The sequence below is a fragment of the Elephas maximus genome, chromosome 2 (genome assembly GCF_024166365.1).
Source record: "Elephas maximus indicus isolate mEleMax1 chromosome 2, mEleMax1 primary haplotype, whole genome shotgun sequence".
NCBI lineage: Eukaryota > Metazoa > Chordata > Mammalia > Proboscidea > Elephantidae > Elephas > Elephas maximus.
In genome coordinates, this window is record NC_064820.1 from 143,806,434 (window position 1) to 143,822,282 (window position 15,849).

Genomic DNA, 15,849 nt, shown 5'->3' on the forward strand with positions numbered 1-15,849 from the left:
TCCCGGAAACCTCTTTGCTTTTAGTCCAGACCAACTGGGCTGACCTTCCTTGTATTGAGTGTTGTCTTTCCCTTCACCCAAAGCAGTTCTTATCTACTGATTGATCAATAAAAAACCCTCTCCCTCCCTCCCCCCTTCGTAACCACAAAAGTATGTGTTCTCAGTTTTTTCTATTTCTCAAGATCTTATAATTGTGGTCTTATACAATATTTGTCCTTTTGCCTCTGACTAATTTTGCTCAGCATAATGCCTTCCAGATTCCTCCATGTTATGAAATGTTTCAGAGATTCGTCACTGTTCTTTATCGATGCGTAGTATTCCATTGTGTGAATATACCACAATTTATTTACCCATTCATCCGTTAATGGACACCTTGGTTGCTTCCAGCTTTTTGCTATTGTAAACAGAGCTGCAATAAACATGGGTGTGCATATATCTGTTTGTGTGAAGGCTCTTAGTATCTCTAGGGTATATTCCGAGGAGTGGGATTTCTGGGTTGTATGGTAGTTCTATTTCTAACTGTTTAAGATAGCGCCAGATGGATTTCCAAAGTGGTTGTACCATTTTACATTCCCACCAGCAGTGTATGAGAGTTCCAACCTCTCCGCAGCCTCTCCAACATTTCTTATTTTGTTTTTTGGATTAATGCCAGTCTAGTTGGTGTGAGATGGAATCTCATCATAGTTTTAATTTGCATTTCTCTAATGGCTAATGATCGGGAGCATTTTCTCATGTATCTGTTGGCTGCCTGAATATCTTCTTTAGTGAAATGTGTGTTCATATCCTTTGCCCACTTCTTGATTGGGTTGTTTGTCTTTTTGTGGTTGAGTTTTGACAGTATCATGTAGATTTTAGAGATCAGGCACTGGTCTGAGATGTCATAGCTGAATATTTTTCCCAGTCTGTAGGTGGTCTTTTTACTCTTTTGGTGAAGTCTTTAGATGAGCATAGGTGTTTGATTTTTAGGAGCTCCCAGTTATCTGGTTTCTCTTCGTCATTTTTGGTAATGTTTTGTATTCTGTTTATGCCCTGTATTAGGGCTCCTAGGGTTGTCCCTATTTTTTCTTCCATGATCTTTATCATTTTAGTCTTTATGTTTAGGTCTTTGATCCACTTGGAGTTAGTTTTTGTGCATGGTATGAGGTATGGGTCCTGTTTCATTCTTTTGCAAATGGATATCCAGTTATGCCAGCACCATTTGTTAAAAAGACTATCTTTTCCCCAATTAACTGACACTGGGCCTTTGTCAAATATCAGCTGCTCATACATGGATGGATTTATATCTGGGTTCTCAATTCTGTTCCATTGGTCTATGTCCCTGTTGTTGTACCAGTACCAGGCTGTTTTGACTACTGTAGCTGTATAATAGGTTCTGAAATCAGGTAGAGTGAGGCCTCCCACTTTCTTCTTCTTTTTCAGTAATGCTTTGCTTATCCGGGGGTTCTTTCCCTTCCATATGAAATTGGAGATTTGTTTCTCTATCCCCTTAAAATATGACATTGGAATTTGGATCGGAAGTGCGTTATATGTATAGATGGCTTTTGGTAGAATAGACATTTTTACTATGTTAAGTCTTCCTATCCATGAGCAGGGTATGTTTTTCCACTTAACTATGTCCTTTTGAATTTCTTGTAGTAGAGCTTTGTAGTTTTCTTTGTATAAGTCTTTTACATCCTTGGTAAGATTTATTTCTAAGTATTTTATCTTCTTGGGGGCTACTGTGAATGGTATTGATTTGGTTATTTCCTCTTCGGTGTTCTTTTTGTTGATGTAGAGCAATCCAAGTGATTTTTGTATGTTTATTTTATAACCTGAGACTCTGCCAAACTCTTCTATTAGTTTCAGTAGTTTTCTGGAGGATTCCTTAGGTTTTCTGTGTATACGATCATGTCATCTGCAAATAGTGATAGTTTTACTTCCTCCTTGCCAATCCGGATACCCTTTATTTCTTTGTCTAGCCTAATTGCCCTGGCTAGGACTTCAAGTATGATGTTGAATAAGAGCGGTGATAAAGGGCATCCTTGTCTGGTTCCCGTTCTCAAGGGAAATGCTTTCAGGTTCTCTCCATTTAGAGTGATATTGGCTGTTGGCTTTGCATAGATGCCCTTTATTATGTTGAGGAATTTTCCTTCAATTCCTATTTTGGTAAGAGTTTTTATCATAAATGGGTGTTGGACTTTGTCAAATGCCTTTTCTGCATCTATTGATAAGATCATGTGGTTTTTATCTTTTGATTTATTTATGTGATGGATTACATTAATGGTTTTTCTGATATTAAACCAGCCTTGCATACCTGGTATAAATCCCACTTGATCGGGGTGAATTATTTTTTTGATGTGTTGTTGGATTCTATTGGCTAGAATTTTGTTGAGGATTTTTGCATCTATGTTCATGAGGGATATAGGTCTATAATTTTCTTTTTTTGTAATGTCTTTACCTGGTTTTGGTATCAGGGAGATGGTAGCTTCATAGAATGAGTTGGGTAGTATTCCGTCTTTTTCTATACTTTGAAATACTTTCAGTAGCAGTGGTGTTAAGTCTTCTCTGAAGGTTTGGTAGAACTCTGCAGTGAACCCGTCCGGGCCAAGACTTTTTTTTGTTGGAAGTTTTTTAATTACCGTTTCAATCTCTTTTTTTGTTATGGGTCTATTTAGTTGTTCTACTTCTGAATGTGTTAGTTTAGGTAGGTAGTGTTTTTCCAAGAATTTATCCATTTCTTCTAGGTTTTCAAATTTGTTAGAGTACAATTTTTCGTAGTAATCTGAAATGATTCTTTTAATTTCATTTGGTTCTGTTGTGATGTGGTCCTTCTCGTTTCTTATTTGGGTTATTTGTTTCCTTTCCTGTTTTTCTTTAGTCAGTCTAGCCAATGGTTTATCAATTTTGTTAATTTTTTCAAAGAACCAGCTTTTGGCTTTGTTAATTCTTTCAATTGTTTTTCTGTTCTCTAATTCATTTAGTTCAGCTCTAATTTTTATTATTTGTTTTCTTCTGGTGCCTGATGGATTCTTCTGTTGCTCACTTTCTATTTGTTCAAGTTGTCGGGACAGTTCTCTGATTTTGGCTCTTTCTTCTTTTTGTATGTGTGCATTTATCGATATAAATTGGCCTCTGAGCACTGCTTTTGCTGTGTCCCAGAGGTTTTGATAGGAAGTATTTTCATTCTCGTTGCTTTCTAAGAATTTCCTTATTCCCTCCTTGATGTCTTCTATAACCCAGTCTTTTTTCAGGAGGGTATTGTTCATTTTCCAAGTATTTGATTTCTTTTCCCCAGTTTTTCTGTTATTGATTTCTAGTTTCATTGCCTTGTGGTCTGAAAAGATGCTTTGTAATATTTCGATGTTTTGGACTCTGCACAGATTTGTTTTATGACCTAATATGTGGTCTATTCTAGAGAATGTTCCATGTGCACTAGAAAAAAAAGTATATTTTGCAGCAGTTGGGTGGAGAGTTCTGTAGAAGTCAATGAGGTCAAGTTGGTTGATTGTTGTAAGTAGGTCTTCCGTGTCTCTATTGAGCTTCTTACTGGATGTCCTGTCCTTCTCCGAAAGTGGTGTGTTGAAGTCTCCTACTATAAATGTGGAGGTGTCTATCTCACTTTTCAATTCTGTTAAAATTTGATTTATGTATCTTGCAGCCCTGTCATTGGGTGCATAAATATTTAATATGGTTATGTCTTCCTGATCAATTGTCCCTTTTATCATTATATAGTGTCCTTCTTTATCCTTTGTGGTGGATTTAAGTCTAAAGTCTATTTTGTCAGAAATTAATATTGCTACTCCTCTTCTTTTTTGCTTATTGTTTGCTTGATATATTTTTTTCCATCCTTTGAGTTTTAGTTTGTTTGTGTCTCTAAGTCTAAGGTGTGTCTCTTGTAGGCAGCATATAGACGGATCGTGTTTCTTTATCCAGTCTGTGACTCTCTGTCTCTTTATTGGTGCATTTAGTCCATTTACATTCAGCGTAAGTATAGATAAATAAGTTTTTAGTGCTGTCATTTTGATGCCTTTTTATGTGTGTTGTTGGCCATTTCATTTTCCCACATACTTTTTTGTGCTGAGACGTTTTTCTTAGTAGATTGTGAGATCCCCATTTTCATAACGTTTAACTTTATGTTAGTTGAGTCGTTACGTTTTTCTTGGCTTTTTTCTTGAGTTATGGAGTTGATATTCCTTTTTGTGGTTACCTTATTATTTACCCCTGTTTTTCTAAGTAAAAACCTAACTTGTATCGTTCTATATCGCCTTGTATCACTCTCCATCTGGCAATTCCATGCCTCCTATATTTAGTCCCTCTTTTTGATTATTGTGATCTTATATCTATTGATTTCCATGATTCCATTATGTGTATTATTTTGTTTATTTATTTATTTTTTAGAATTAATCTTAATTTGTTTGTTTTTGTGCTTTCCCTATTTGAGTTGATATCAGGACGTTCTGTTTTGTAACCTTGTATTGTGCTGGTACCTGATATTATTGGTCATCTGACCAAACAATCTCCTTTAGCATTTCTTGTAGCCTTGGTTTGGTTTTTGCAAATTCTCTAAACTTGTGTTTATCTGTAAATATCTTAATTTCTCCTTCATATTTCAGAGAGAGTTTTGCTGGATATATGATCCTTGGTTGGCAGTTTTTCTCCTTCAGTGCTCTGTATACGTCGTCCCATTCCCTTCTTGCCTGCATGGTTTCTGCTGAGTAGTCTGAACTTATTCTTATTGATTCTCCCTTGAAGGAAACCTTTCTTTTCTCCCTGGCTGCTTTTAAAATTTTCTCTTTATCTTCGGTTTTGGCAAGTTTGATGATAATATGTCTTGGTGTTTTTCTTTTTGGATCAATCTTAAATGGGGTTCGATGAGCATCTTGGATAGATATCCTTTTGTCTTTCATGATGTCAGGGAAGTTTTGTGTCAGGAGTTCTTCAACTATTTTCTCTGTGTTTTCTGTCCCCCCTCCCTGTTCTGGGACTCCAATCACTCGCAAGTTATCCTTCTTGATAGAGTCCCACATGATTCTTAGGGTTTCTTCATTTTTTTAAATTCTTTTATCTGATTATTTTTCAGCTATGTTGGTGTTGATTCCCTGGTCCTCCAGATGTCCCGGTCTACATTCTAGTTGCTCGAGTCTGCTCCTCTGACTTCCTATTGCGTTGTCTAATTCTGTAATTTTATTGTTAATCTTTTGGATTTCTACATGCTGTCTCTCCATGGATTCTTGCAACTTATTAATTTTTCCACTATGTTCTTGAATAATCTTTTTGAGTTCTTCAACAGTTTTATCAGTGTGTTCCTTGGCTTTTTCTGCAGTTAGCCTAATTTCATTTGTGATGTCTTTAAGCATTCTGTAAATTTGTTTTTTATATTCTGTATCTGATAATTCCAGGATTGTATCTTCATTTGGGAAAGATTTTGATTCTTTTGTTTGGGGAGTTGGAGAAGCTGTCATGGTCTGCTTCTTTATGTGATTTGATATGGACTGCTGTCTCCGAGCCATCACTGGGAAACTAGTTTTTCCAGAAAGTCCGCTGGTACGCTGGCTCCTGGCTCTGAAGACAATCGCTGTCTCCCCGTATTTGTTCGTTCTCCGTCTCTAAATCTGTGTTTGTTGTTCAGAGTTTGTAGACTGTTATGTATGTGATCGATTCACTTGTTTTTCCGAGTCTTTGTTGCAAGAGGGATCCGCGGTAGCGTCCACCTAGTCCGCCATCTTGGCCCCGCCTCGTAATATTCTTTTTAAAGTTCATTCCACCCCAGGAGTTGTTATCATTATTCTCCCATTTTTCTGATGAGGAAACTTAGGGTCAAAGAGGTTAAAGGACTTGTCCAAAGCATGACAGCTAGTACATGGCAGAACCTGAATGGTGTTAACCACTTCTAGATTATTTTAATTCATTCGTCTTTCTAACAATCTCATGAGGTCTGTAAGTAGCATGGCAAAACAGGTATACTTCACAGGTGAAAAAATTCAAGGTCTACAAAGGCTAAATTAAAGATTAAAATTCAGTGTACATAAAGATACTAAGCATTATGATGCTGCCTGCTGCGTATCACACTAAATTAGCATTAGCAGCCATAAGTAAAATAATTTCACAAAAGCTAGTCTGATACTCAGTATCATAGTAACAACACAGGCAATGGACATGGAGTTCTAGTTTAAGTGAACATTCTAATACGGTGGTCAAAACATTACCTTTTGAAACTTCCAGAAAAGTTTATCTGTTAGTTCTCAATTTTTTCCTAACTACAACGGAGCAAGATTGATGCTGATATAATTGTCACATGTGGTACAGAAAACTTAACAGGAATTCAAAATTATACAGTGAACTTTTATGCTTCCATTATCAGCTTGGCATAATAAACTAATTGAGGGCAATGCGACTGCTTATAAATCACTCAAACAACCCAACATTAATATTTAATAAACTTCTATTCTCACTCTGTAAATATTTTAATACTTCTAACAAAGATATTCTATAACAGAAAGGACTTTTAAAAAAGGTTTCTATTAACTCTGAAATCTGCTTATGTATTTTTTTTTTTTTTAAATAGCAGCAGTCAATATATCACGCTAAAAATAGTATATATTAGAAACAAAAAAGGGATGCCTTTTTTTCCAACTTAGAATTTAAAAAAAAAAAAAAAGAAGCTAATTATTCAATCTGGTGACATACTGGTATAAACTTAATATGAAATTACCAAGAATGCTTTCTCCCACATTTACACAGGATATACAGTTAAATCAGAGATGTGCATATCTAAGAAACACTAAATCTTTACATAAAATATATGCTTCCAAATATCATTTGAATGGTTTCATTTTTAACTTTAAAAAATCAAAATTAAATACATGTTTAGAAATTATGTATTGATGCTTTGTTTTCTTAATCTGTTCTCTAAAAAATATGTGAAGTCAGGAGGTTTTGGTCTAAACTCCTTTTATAATTTTCTTTTACTTTTTACTGAAGTTGTCTTTCTCAAAACTAGAGGTTGGAAAAACCAAGGAAATCAGTTCCAAATACACTTTCAATACCCGTTTGATGAAACAGAAGCAGAAGCGATAAGGTATTCACTTCCTTTTTGTTTGTTCATTTAATCAGTGTTTTTGAAGTGACTGTCACATGCATGCTCACCACTCCCTCCTAGGTCTTTAAGGATCTGTGGTAATTCCAGGACAAAGCCAGCAACTACAGAACTTCCACCATGTTCATAGTGGCAGAGTCACTACGTATAAAGTACAGAACTTTTCTTTCTTACTTTCCTTCTTTTTGGTGACATAATAGATTAGCGTGTGCTAACTCAAAAGGGTTTCTTTAATAATGGAAGATGACATGAATTCTCCTGAAATCCTCTTTTATCTTATCTAATATCAAAATGAATTAATATTGAACATTAATGGCCAAAATATTTTGCAAAATACAACAGATAGTTTCACTTTCTATGAACAGATAATAGTATTTACTTCAGATAATGATGTAGGATATCTGTTCTCTGACAACTCCCCATCAAATTCCACTCTGAGATGCAACGACTGTCCTATCATAACCATTAAGGTCAACCACAGCATCCATGATGGCGCTAGTGAGTAAATGCAAAATACTTCTGATCTACCTCTAGGAAAAGCCGCATTTGTGTTTGTTTTTCTTATTGCAATATTTTTATTCATTAAAATTGAATTTGAAATAGATTACTTTCTCTTCTTTTGCCTTTTATAATTCCACTAAATAGTTCAGGACAGTAAAAAAGAAACGGTGTGTTTTGGAATGCAGTATGTTATGTCTACCAGTTTGGTTCTCTTCAGACATGGATAATTGAGAAAGAAATACAAAGCACAGTGTCATATTTAAAAAATCTTTTTCTAAAACACAAAGCTTCCCTGAGATAACAATATAATGAATTAACAACTCTCTTTATGGGATAAACAAATGTAATAATAAACAGTTAAAAAGCAATGTGATATATAGTCCTAATCAACCCTTTACTGTTACCAGTCTATTGTTGTTGTTGTCAGGTGCCTTTGAGTCGGTTTCAACTCATAGCGACCCTATGCAAAATGGAACGAAAGCACTTCCTGGTCCTGTGCCATCCTTACAATCGTTGTTATGCAGCTACTGTGTCAATCCACCTCATTGAGGGTCCTCCTCTTTTTTGCTGACCCTCTACTTTGCCAAGCATGATGTCCTTCTCCAGGGACTGATCCCTCCTGACAACGTGTCCAAAGTATGTAAGATGCAGTCTCACCATCCTTGCTTTTAAGGAGCATTCTGGTTGTGCTTCTTCCAAGACAGATTTGTTCATTCTTTTGGCAGTCCATGGTATATCCAATATTTTCTGCCACCGCCACAATTCAAAGGCATCAATTCTTCTTTGGTCTTACTTATTCACTGTCTAGCTTTCACATGCATATGGCGTGATTGAAAATACCATGGCTTGGATCAGGCGCACCTTAGTCTTCAAGGTAACATCTTTGCTTTTCAACACTTTAGTGAGGTCCTTTGCAGCAGATTTGCCCAATGCAATGGGTCATTTGACTTCTTGATTGCTGTTTCCGGGGCTGTTGATTGTGGATCCAAGTAAAATGAAATCCTTGACAACTTCAATCTCTTCTCCGTTTATCATGATGTTGCTTACTGGTCCAGTTGTAAGGATTTTTGTTTTCTTTATATTGAGGTGCAATCCATACTGAAGGCTGTGGTCTCTGACCTTCATTAGTAAGTGCTTCAAGTCCTCTTCGCTTTCAGCAAGCAAGGTTGTGTCATCTGCATAACGCAGGTTGTTAATGAGTTTTCCTCCAATCCTGATGCCCTGTTCTTCTTCAAATAGTCCAGCTTCTCGGATTATTTGCTCAGCATACAGATCGAATAGGTATGATGAAAGCATACAACCCTGATGCACACCTTTCCTGACTTTAAACCGATCAGTATCCCCTTGTTCTGTCCAAACAACTGCCTCTTGATCTATGTAAAAGTTCCTCATGAGTACAATTAAGTGTTCTGGAACTCTCATTCTTTGCAATGTTATCCATAATTTGTTATGATCCACACAGTTGAATGTCTTTGCGTAGTCAATAAAACATAGCTAAACATCCTTCTGGTATTCTTTGCTTTCAGCCAGGATCCATCTGACATCAGCAATCATATCCCTTGTCCTCTTCTGAAACCAGCCTGAATTTCTGCAGTTCCCTGTCGATATACTGCTGTAGCCGTTGATGAAGTAAAAGAAATGAACAGATTTCAAAGGGTGGCTCGAGAAGACAAAGTAAAGTATTATAATGACATGTGCAAAGAGCTGGAGATGGAAAACCAAAAGGGAAGAACACGCTTGGCATTTCTCAAGCTGAAAGAACTGAGGAAAAAATTCAAGCCTCAAGTTGCAATACTGAAGGGTTCTAGGGGAAAATATTAAATGATGCAGGAAGCATCAAAAGAAGATGGAAGGAATACAGAGTCATCATACCAAAAAGAATTAGTCAATGTTCAACCATTTCAAGAGGTAGCATATGATCAGGAACCGATGGTACTGAAGGAAGAAGTCCAAGCTGCTCTGAAGGCACTGGTGAAAAACAAGGCTCGAGGAATTGACAGAATACCAATTGAGATGTTTAAACAAACAGATGCAGTGCTGGAGGTGCTCATTCGTCTATGCCAAGAAATATGGAAGACTATTTTTGTCATTGGTATAAATGTATATATCACAGAACTTCTGCCAATTCAACTTTTTATAAGTGCAATAATCCAGACAAAGAGCTGAGTGTATACAAAGCTATGAAGAGATCCATATTTATGCCTATTCCTAAGAAAGGTGATTCAACCGAATGTGGAAATTATAGAACAATATCATTACCAATCTATATATAAGTAAAATTTGGCCTCTCCTCCTTTACTAGAAAAGTACAAAACAAAATTCAGCAGTGCTTCTCAAACAGTTTCCAGAAGGAAAGCAAACATATATCAAAGGGATCTTCCAGCCTATTCCCCTAGGCTCTAAATTTCTTTGAAGTCTCCTCTTACAGAGCTTTAAATGTTATAGAAAAGTGATATTGTGCCTCATTATACATATTAATCTTAAAGTATAATCTCTTCACCACCATCTATCTTTTTTTTTAATAATTTATTTTTGTTGTTATTTAGAATATACATAGCAGAACACAGACAGACCAGTTCAACAATTTCTAAGTGTACAATTCAGTGACATTAAGTTCTTCAAGCTGGGCAACCATTCTCACTCTCCTTTTCTGAGTTGTTCCTCTCCCATTACCACAGACTCACTGCCCCCTAAATTTCCTTTCTAATCTTTTGAATTGCTGTTATCAATTTCATCCCACATAGATAGAGATAGATATTAAAAGATCTTAATGCTCAAGGTAGATATTCTTTACTGTTAAGCTAAACTATTGTTTGGCTTTAAGAAGACCTCAAGGGATATTTCTGCACAATAGTTTCAGGGATTTATCCAGCTTCCAAGGCTCCAGAAATGCTGGAATCCATGAGAATATGAAATTCTGTTCTGCACTTTTCTACTTCTCATCAGGATTCTTCAATAGAATCTTTTATCAAAATGCTCAGTAATGGTAGCTGGGCACCACCTAGTTTTGTTCTGGTCTCACAGCAAAGAAGGCAATTAGCCACACATTCCATTTGCTCCTCCTATTCCTGACTCTTCTTCCTCTGTTCCTCCAGGCAAATAGAGAGGAACTGTTGTGCCTTGGATGGCTGCTTGCAAACTTTTAATACCCCAGGCACTACACAATGAACTAGGAGGTAGAACAGAAGCACTAAACATGTTATTAGGCCAATTAACTGGGATGTCCCATGAAACCATGACCCTAAACCTCTAAACCAAAGATCTAAATCCCATGAGGTATTTACTTGTACATAAGCAGCCTCAAAAGCTACTCTTACTATTTTTGTCATTGTTATAAATATACATGTATTACACAACCTCTGGCAATTCAACTTTTTATAAGTGCAATAATCCAGACAAAGAGCTGAGTGCATACAAAGCTATGATAACAATGACTGATCATGGAATTTAGGTAAAGTATGACATCAGGAGGGTCAGGGATGATGAGAAAAAAACTAAGGGTCCCAAAAAGGCTTGAAGAATTGTTGGAGTAACAAAAATAGTGATATTAAAACTTAAGAGATAGCAGACAGTGGAATATGTGAAACTGAGATGAAGGAGGGGCTGTGGTTTGGGTAACAACAAGGTCTAGAAGTAAGCATTGAGGTGAGGTAGAGGACAAATTTATTGGAGAAGAGAAGTTCCAGGTTTGAAGACACCGGGGTATTGAAAGAATTATCTATATGAATATTGAAATCACCAAGAATTATAACACAAGTAATGTGTGAGTGAATGTTATTGAACTAGGAACTGAAATCTGTTGCCGGACAATTCTCCATGTGTCTGTCATTTCTGTATATATTATAAGCAGAGGCACTGACTGCTTTTGTTCTGAACTGTATTTTCAAGGGTATTTGTACACCAAACAGCGTTGGAAAACAGAGTCTTTCCCTCCGGAGCAAACGGTAGGTTTACCTACACCCCTGAAAGAAAGGGCGTCTTCTTCTGGGACAAAAGATAGATATGTTTAGTGCCCACTATAAAAGATTCCAGGTCCCCAAGTTTGAAGTTCTTCTTCTGTAACTCAACCCACTGGGTATGCAGGTATCATATGGCCCACTTCCATCACCTGTTAGGAACTATGATTCAGGGAACCAACGCAAGCAAATGCTTTTACTCTGGCTATTGCTCCTGTTGTTAGTAATAAAATCATGTGTCTCTAGCCAAGAAGTCTTACATCCTCTGCCAGCCTCCATGAAACTGTGGCAGGTTAATCTGTTAGCTTTCAAGCAGGGTAAAGTCTCATATCCTTGATAAGTTCTTTACAAAATCTTCAATGAATGGGAGGTAGGAATGAGAAATGCCTACAACAGGATGGGTAGAAGGTGGTATAGTTTATAATATGAGAGTCAAAGTTGGAGGAGTTTTAGAAGAGAAAATGCTCTTGAAGTATCAATGAGAAGCAAAGAGAGCACCTCCAGGTATACTGGTATATGGGAAGTGGGACAGAAAACGGCTAGCACCTGAAAGAGTTGCAGGTAGTGTCACTAGGGAAGCCAGATTTAAGTTAGAACAAAAAAGGTAAATGTAATGTTAACAGAAGAGGTTGAAGATAAAGAGGAGCTTGCTGATGACTGACCTTGAGTCCCAGGGACAGTATGAAAGATTTTCAGGAGACAAGGAGGGGTAGGTTTGGGGGTCATTTGGGTTGTGGTATGCAGAGCCACACATTGTTAGAGACTCACTAGTCTTGGGCTTCTTGGACTTACACAAACAGGAAAGAAGGGCAGGATGAGATGACTTGTGATTAGTCTTAACCCAATTAAATTAGTCTATGTGTTTCTCCATCCTTTGTTCCTCTTTCACCCACCCAATATCTACTATGGAACATCTTATGTCTTACCAAAAAAAAAAGTCATTTTAGAAAATTCAGAACATACAAGTTTTTTTTTAATAAGAATGCCAAAACTGTTACTTAAGAAAGTAAGAGGCATGTGTTAACTTACTTGAATTAGATCTAAAATGCCAAGTTCACTTTCTGAAGAATCCACACAGAAGACAAAATATAACGTTGCGTAATGTCTATAAATCAGTTTGTTGTCAGATCCTCCTATTAACCTAAATGACAAAACAAAACAACTGGAATGTTATAGGGAACAAAATGCAGAACATTTTCATTAGTTCAAGCAACTTGATAATTCGTTTCTTTTATAAAATGAAAGCTAACATTTAATCGCAAAAGCATTCAAGTGAGCTTGTTTCAGAGGACTGAATAAATTCAGGTGGCCTGTTTTCAAGTAAATGAAGTTGGTGCTTAATTTTAGTTCATTAATTCATTAAAATATTTACTGAGTACCTTCTATGTGCCAGGCACTGATAGTCGGTGAGGTGTAACAAATAAGTAAGAAAATTATCAAGTAATGGAAGATGCTACATAATCAAAATAGGATGACACCATATTGGTGGATTTGCTACTTCAGACCAGGTAATAATATAAAAGTGACATTTAGGCTGACATCTAATAAGTTGGACATGAAAATATTTAGAGGAGAATATTTCAGGTAAAGGTAGAACTAATAAAAAGGTCATTTCATCAAGAACAAACTATGTATGTTCAAGGAACAGAAGAAGGTCGGTCAGTGTACAAGGAAAGAATAGCAAACACTGAGTTCAAAGAAGCACGCAGAAATCAGATCATAGGGCATTTCTAAGTCCTTACTAGATTTTACTCCATAAAGATCACAGTAAGTTACACAGCTTAAGACTGATTATGAACTAGGAAAAAAAAAAAAAAGAATATTTAAGTTTTGGATAGATTTACCATCAAGATGTCCTCCAAGAATACATTTTGTTTTGGAATATAAATGCAAGAAAACTGAATTAAGAGATACTTAATTCTTTCATCAAGTATTTTTATTTATATTGATTAGAATTTCAGCATTTTTTAAATCATAATTCAGGTCCATTCCAAACATTTTACATTTTTTTAAAACATATCTCAGTGATTTCAGAGTTAAATTTGTAATAATTCATATTCTCAAATGAGCCTTTAACACTAACAATTTAAAAATCAAAGCTAAATATAATCAAAGCTAACTGAACATTCAAATAGGACACAGGAAAATAGCACCTATTTCTTACTCAGTAAAAATAACACTAAACTTATAAGCTATTGAAACCAAACAACTTCTCTCAACATATACTATTTTTATGTCCTCAAATAGCAAAAGTGGAAATGATTTTTGACAATAATTTAAAAATCCTATAGGGTCGCCATGAGTCAGAAACAACTCGATGGCAGTGGGCTTGGTTTTTGGGGGGGGTTTATTACATTCCATACCAGAATTTGTATCAGTATTTATCATCAGTATTTACTACAGTTTAAAGATAAAATTGTGTATTTAAAGGCAAAATATGTGGTTGCCATATTAATATCTTTGCTTTCTTATTAATAGGTATATTGAAGCTTAAAGTTTTCAAAAGTTTTGTCCTCTTAAAGCAAAGCAAAATAAAAATTTAAGATAATCATAATATTAAGGATGAATCAAAACCTGCTGTTTATGTTCTTTTTTGTCTCTTTATGGGAACAATTGAAATCATAGTCTATAAATATAATTTAATTATCTTTTTTACAGAAGCAATTATCTAGCATAGTAAACCAAAAAATCAAACCAAACCCACTGGCATCAAGTCAATTCTGATTCAAAGCGACCGTGTAAGACAGGATAGAACTAACTGCTCCATAAGGTTACCTAGGCATAAACCTTATGGAAGCAGACTGTCAAGCAGACTGTCCCATTTCTCTTCCAAGGACCAGCTGGTGGGTTTGAACTGTCAATCTTTTGGTTAACAGCCAAGCGCTTAACCAAGGCGTCACCAGGGCTCCCTGTGGAATTTAATACACCACATATGACCGTAAAATCTTACAAATCCTCTTGCCGGAAATTTTCATTTTAAAGAGAAAACTGAAACCCAACAATTTAAGTAACTCGACCAAGGAAACCAAGCTCATTAGTGATAAAACTAGAACTGGACCAGATTCTGACACAAACATTTGGTTTCTACCTTTCATAAGGTTGGAAATGAACATCGCAAATTCCAGATATAATTTTTCTAGTTCAAGCAGTGCCCTAGTTAGATCAATCAGGTTCTTGCACGTCTACTATATACAGTGTACTGTGCTGGGTGATAAGTTTCCTATGAGATAAGAGATTAAGAGGCTAACTCCATAGACTAAAAAAAAGAAGAAAAATGAGTAAAATTAGATATAAAACAGAAAGCAGGTACACTTGTCTCAAGTATTAAATGGGACGCCCTGAGTTAATAGAAAAATTTATAAGCTCGTAAGTTCATTTATATATTTCAAGTGTAACATTACATAACCTTTTAAGAAATTAAGTTTTCTACATGATGAAAGTACTCTATAGTCAGACAAGAATGAATTCCGTGAAATGAACTGTTTTGCATTATATGCATCATACCCATTAAAATATAGAAAAGTCTAGGTTTCCATAACTAACCTGTGATTACTCATAATGGGGATCAGCATGGTTTTCAAACTGTCCATGAGGAAGTATCTTATGAAGAATATTAATTACATAAACATAGGAGATGAAATTTATTCAACTATTGGAGAGTAACCTGATTTCAAAGCAGCGATTCATTTCAAAGTATTTATAATAGATGGCAAGATAATTATAAGTGATTCTTATTTATTTTAAAAATGGAGAAACCTATTAGCTTAATTTAATTCCTCTCCTTGCATACACACACACGCACATATACAGAGACAACATATGATATATGAACAGGTAATTATGCCTAAAGAACACACTGTAGTCATTAAAAAGAATGAGGCCGCTCTGTTGTGTTTACATGTAAAGTTTTAAAAAATGTTACATGAAAACAAGCAACATGCAAACCAGCATATACAGTGTAATCTCAAAAGTAAAAAAAATTTAATGTTATACTTTCACATGAGAGTCAACACAAAGTTAATTTTCTAGAAGGAAACACAAGAAACTAGGAAGAAGGACTAAGATTGGGAGAAAACCCATTGCCATCAAGTTGATTCCAACTCACAGTGACCCTATAGGACACAGTTTCCAAGGAGCACCTGGTGAATTTGAATTGCCAACCTTTTGGTTAACACCTAACCACTATGCCACCAGGGTTTCCAAGATTCAGAGAGGGAGATTTATTTTACATTTTATACTTCCTTTGATGTTTTAATTTTTATCATATATTACCTTTATATAAAATGCCCTTATAAGAATTTTAAAAAGAAAAACTAA

At 35.7% G+C, this 15,849-nt stretch overlaps 1 protein-coding gene across 3 annotated transcripts in view; it reads right to left on the reverse strand.

The window, feature by feature from the left end:
• Positions 1 to 15,849, reverse strand: part of AP3S1 (adaptor related protein complex 3 subunit sigma 1) — an 88,640-nt gene that overhangs the window by 43,284 nt on the left and 29,507 nt on the right. For all 3 annotated transcript variants that reach the window (XM_049873637.1, XM_049873639.1, XM_049873638.1), the window contains exon 3: positions 12,562 to 12,673. In XM_049873637.1, coding sequence (XP_049729594.1) covers positions 12,562 to 12,673 — 112 coding nt within the window. The remainder of the gene's footprint in view (positions 1 to 12,561; positions 12,674 to 15,849) is intronic.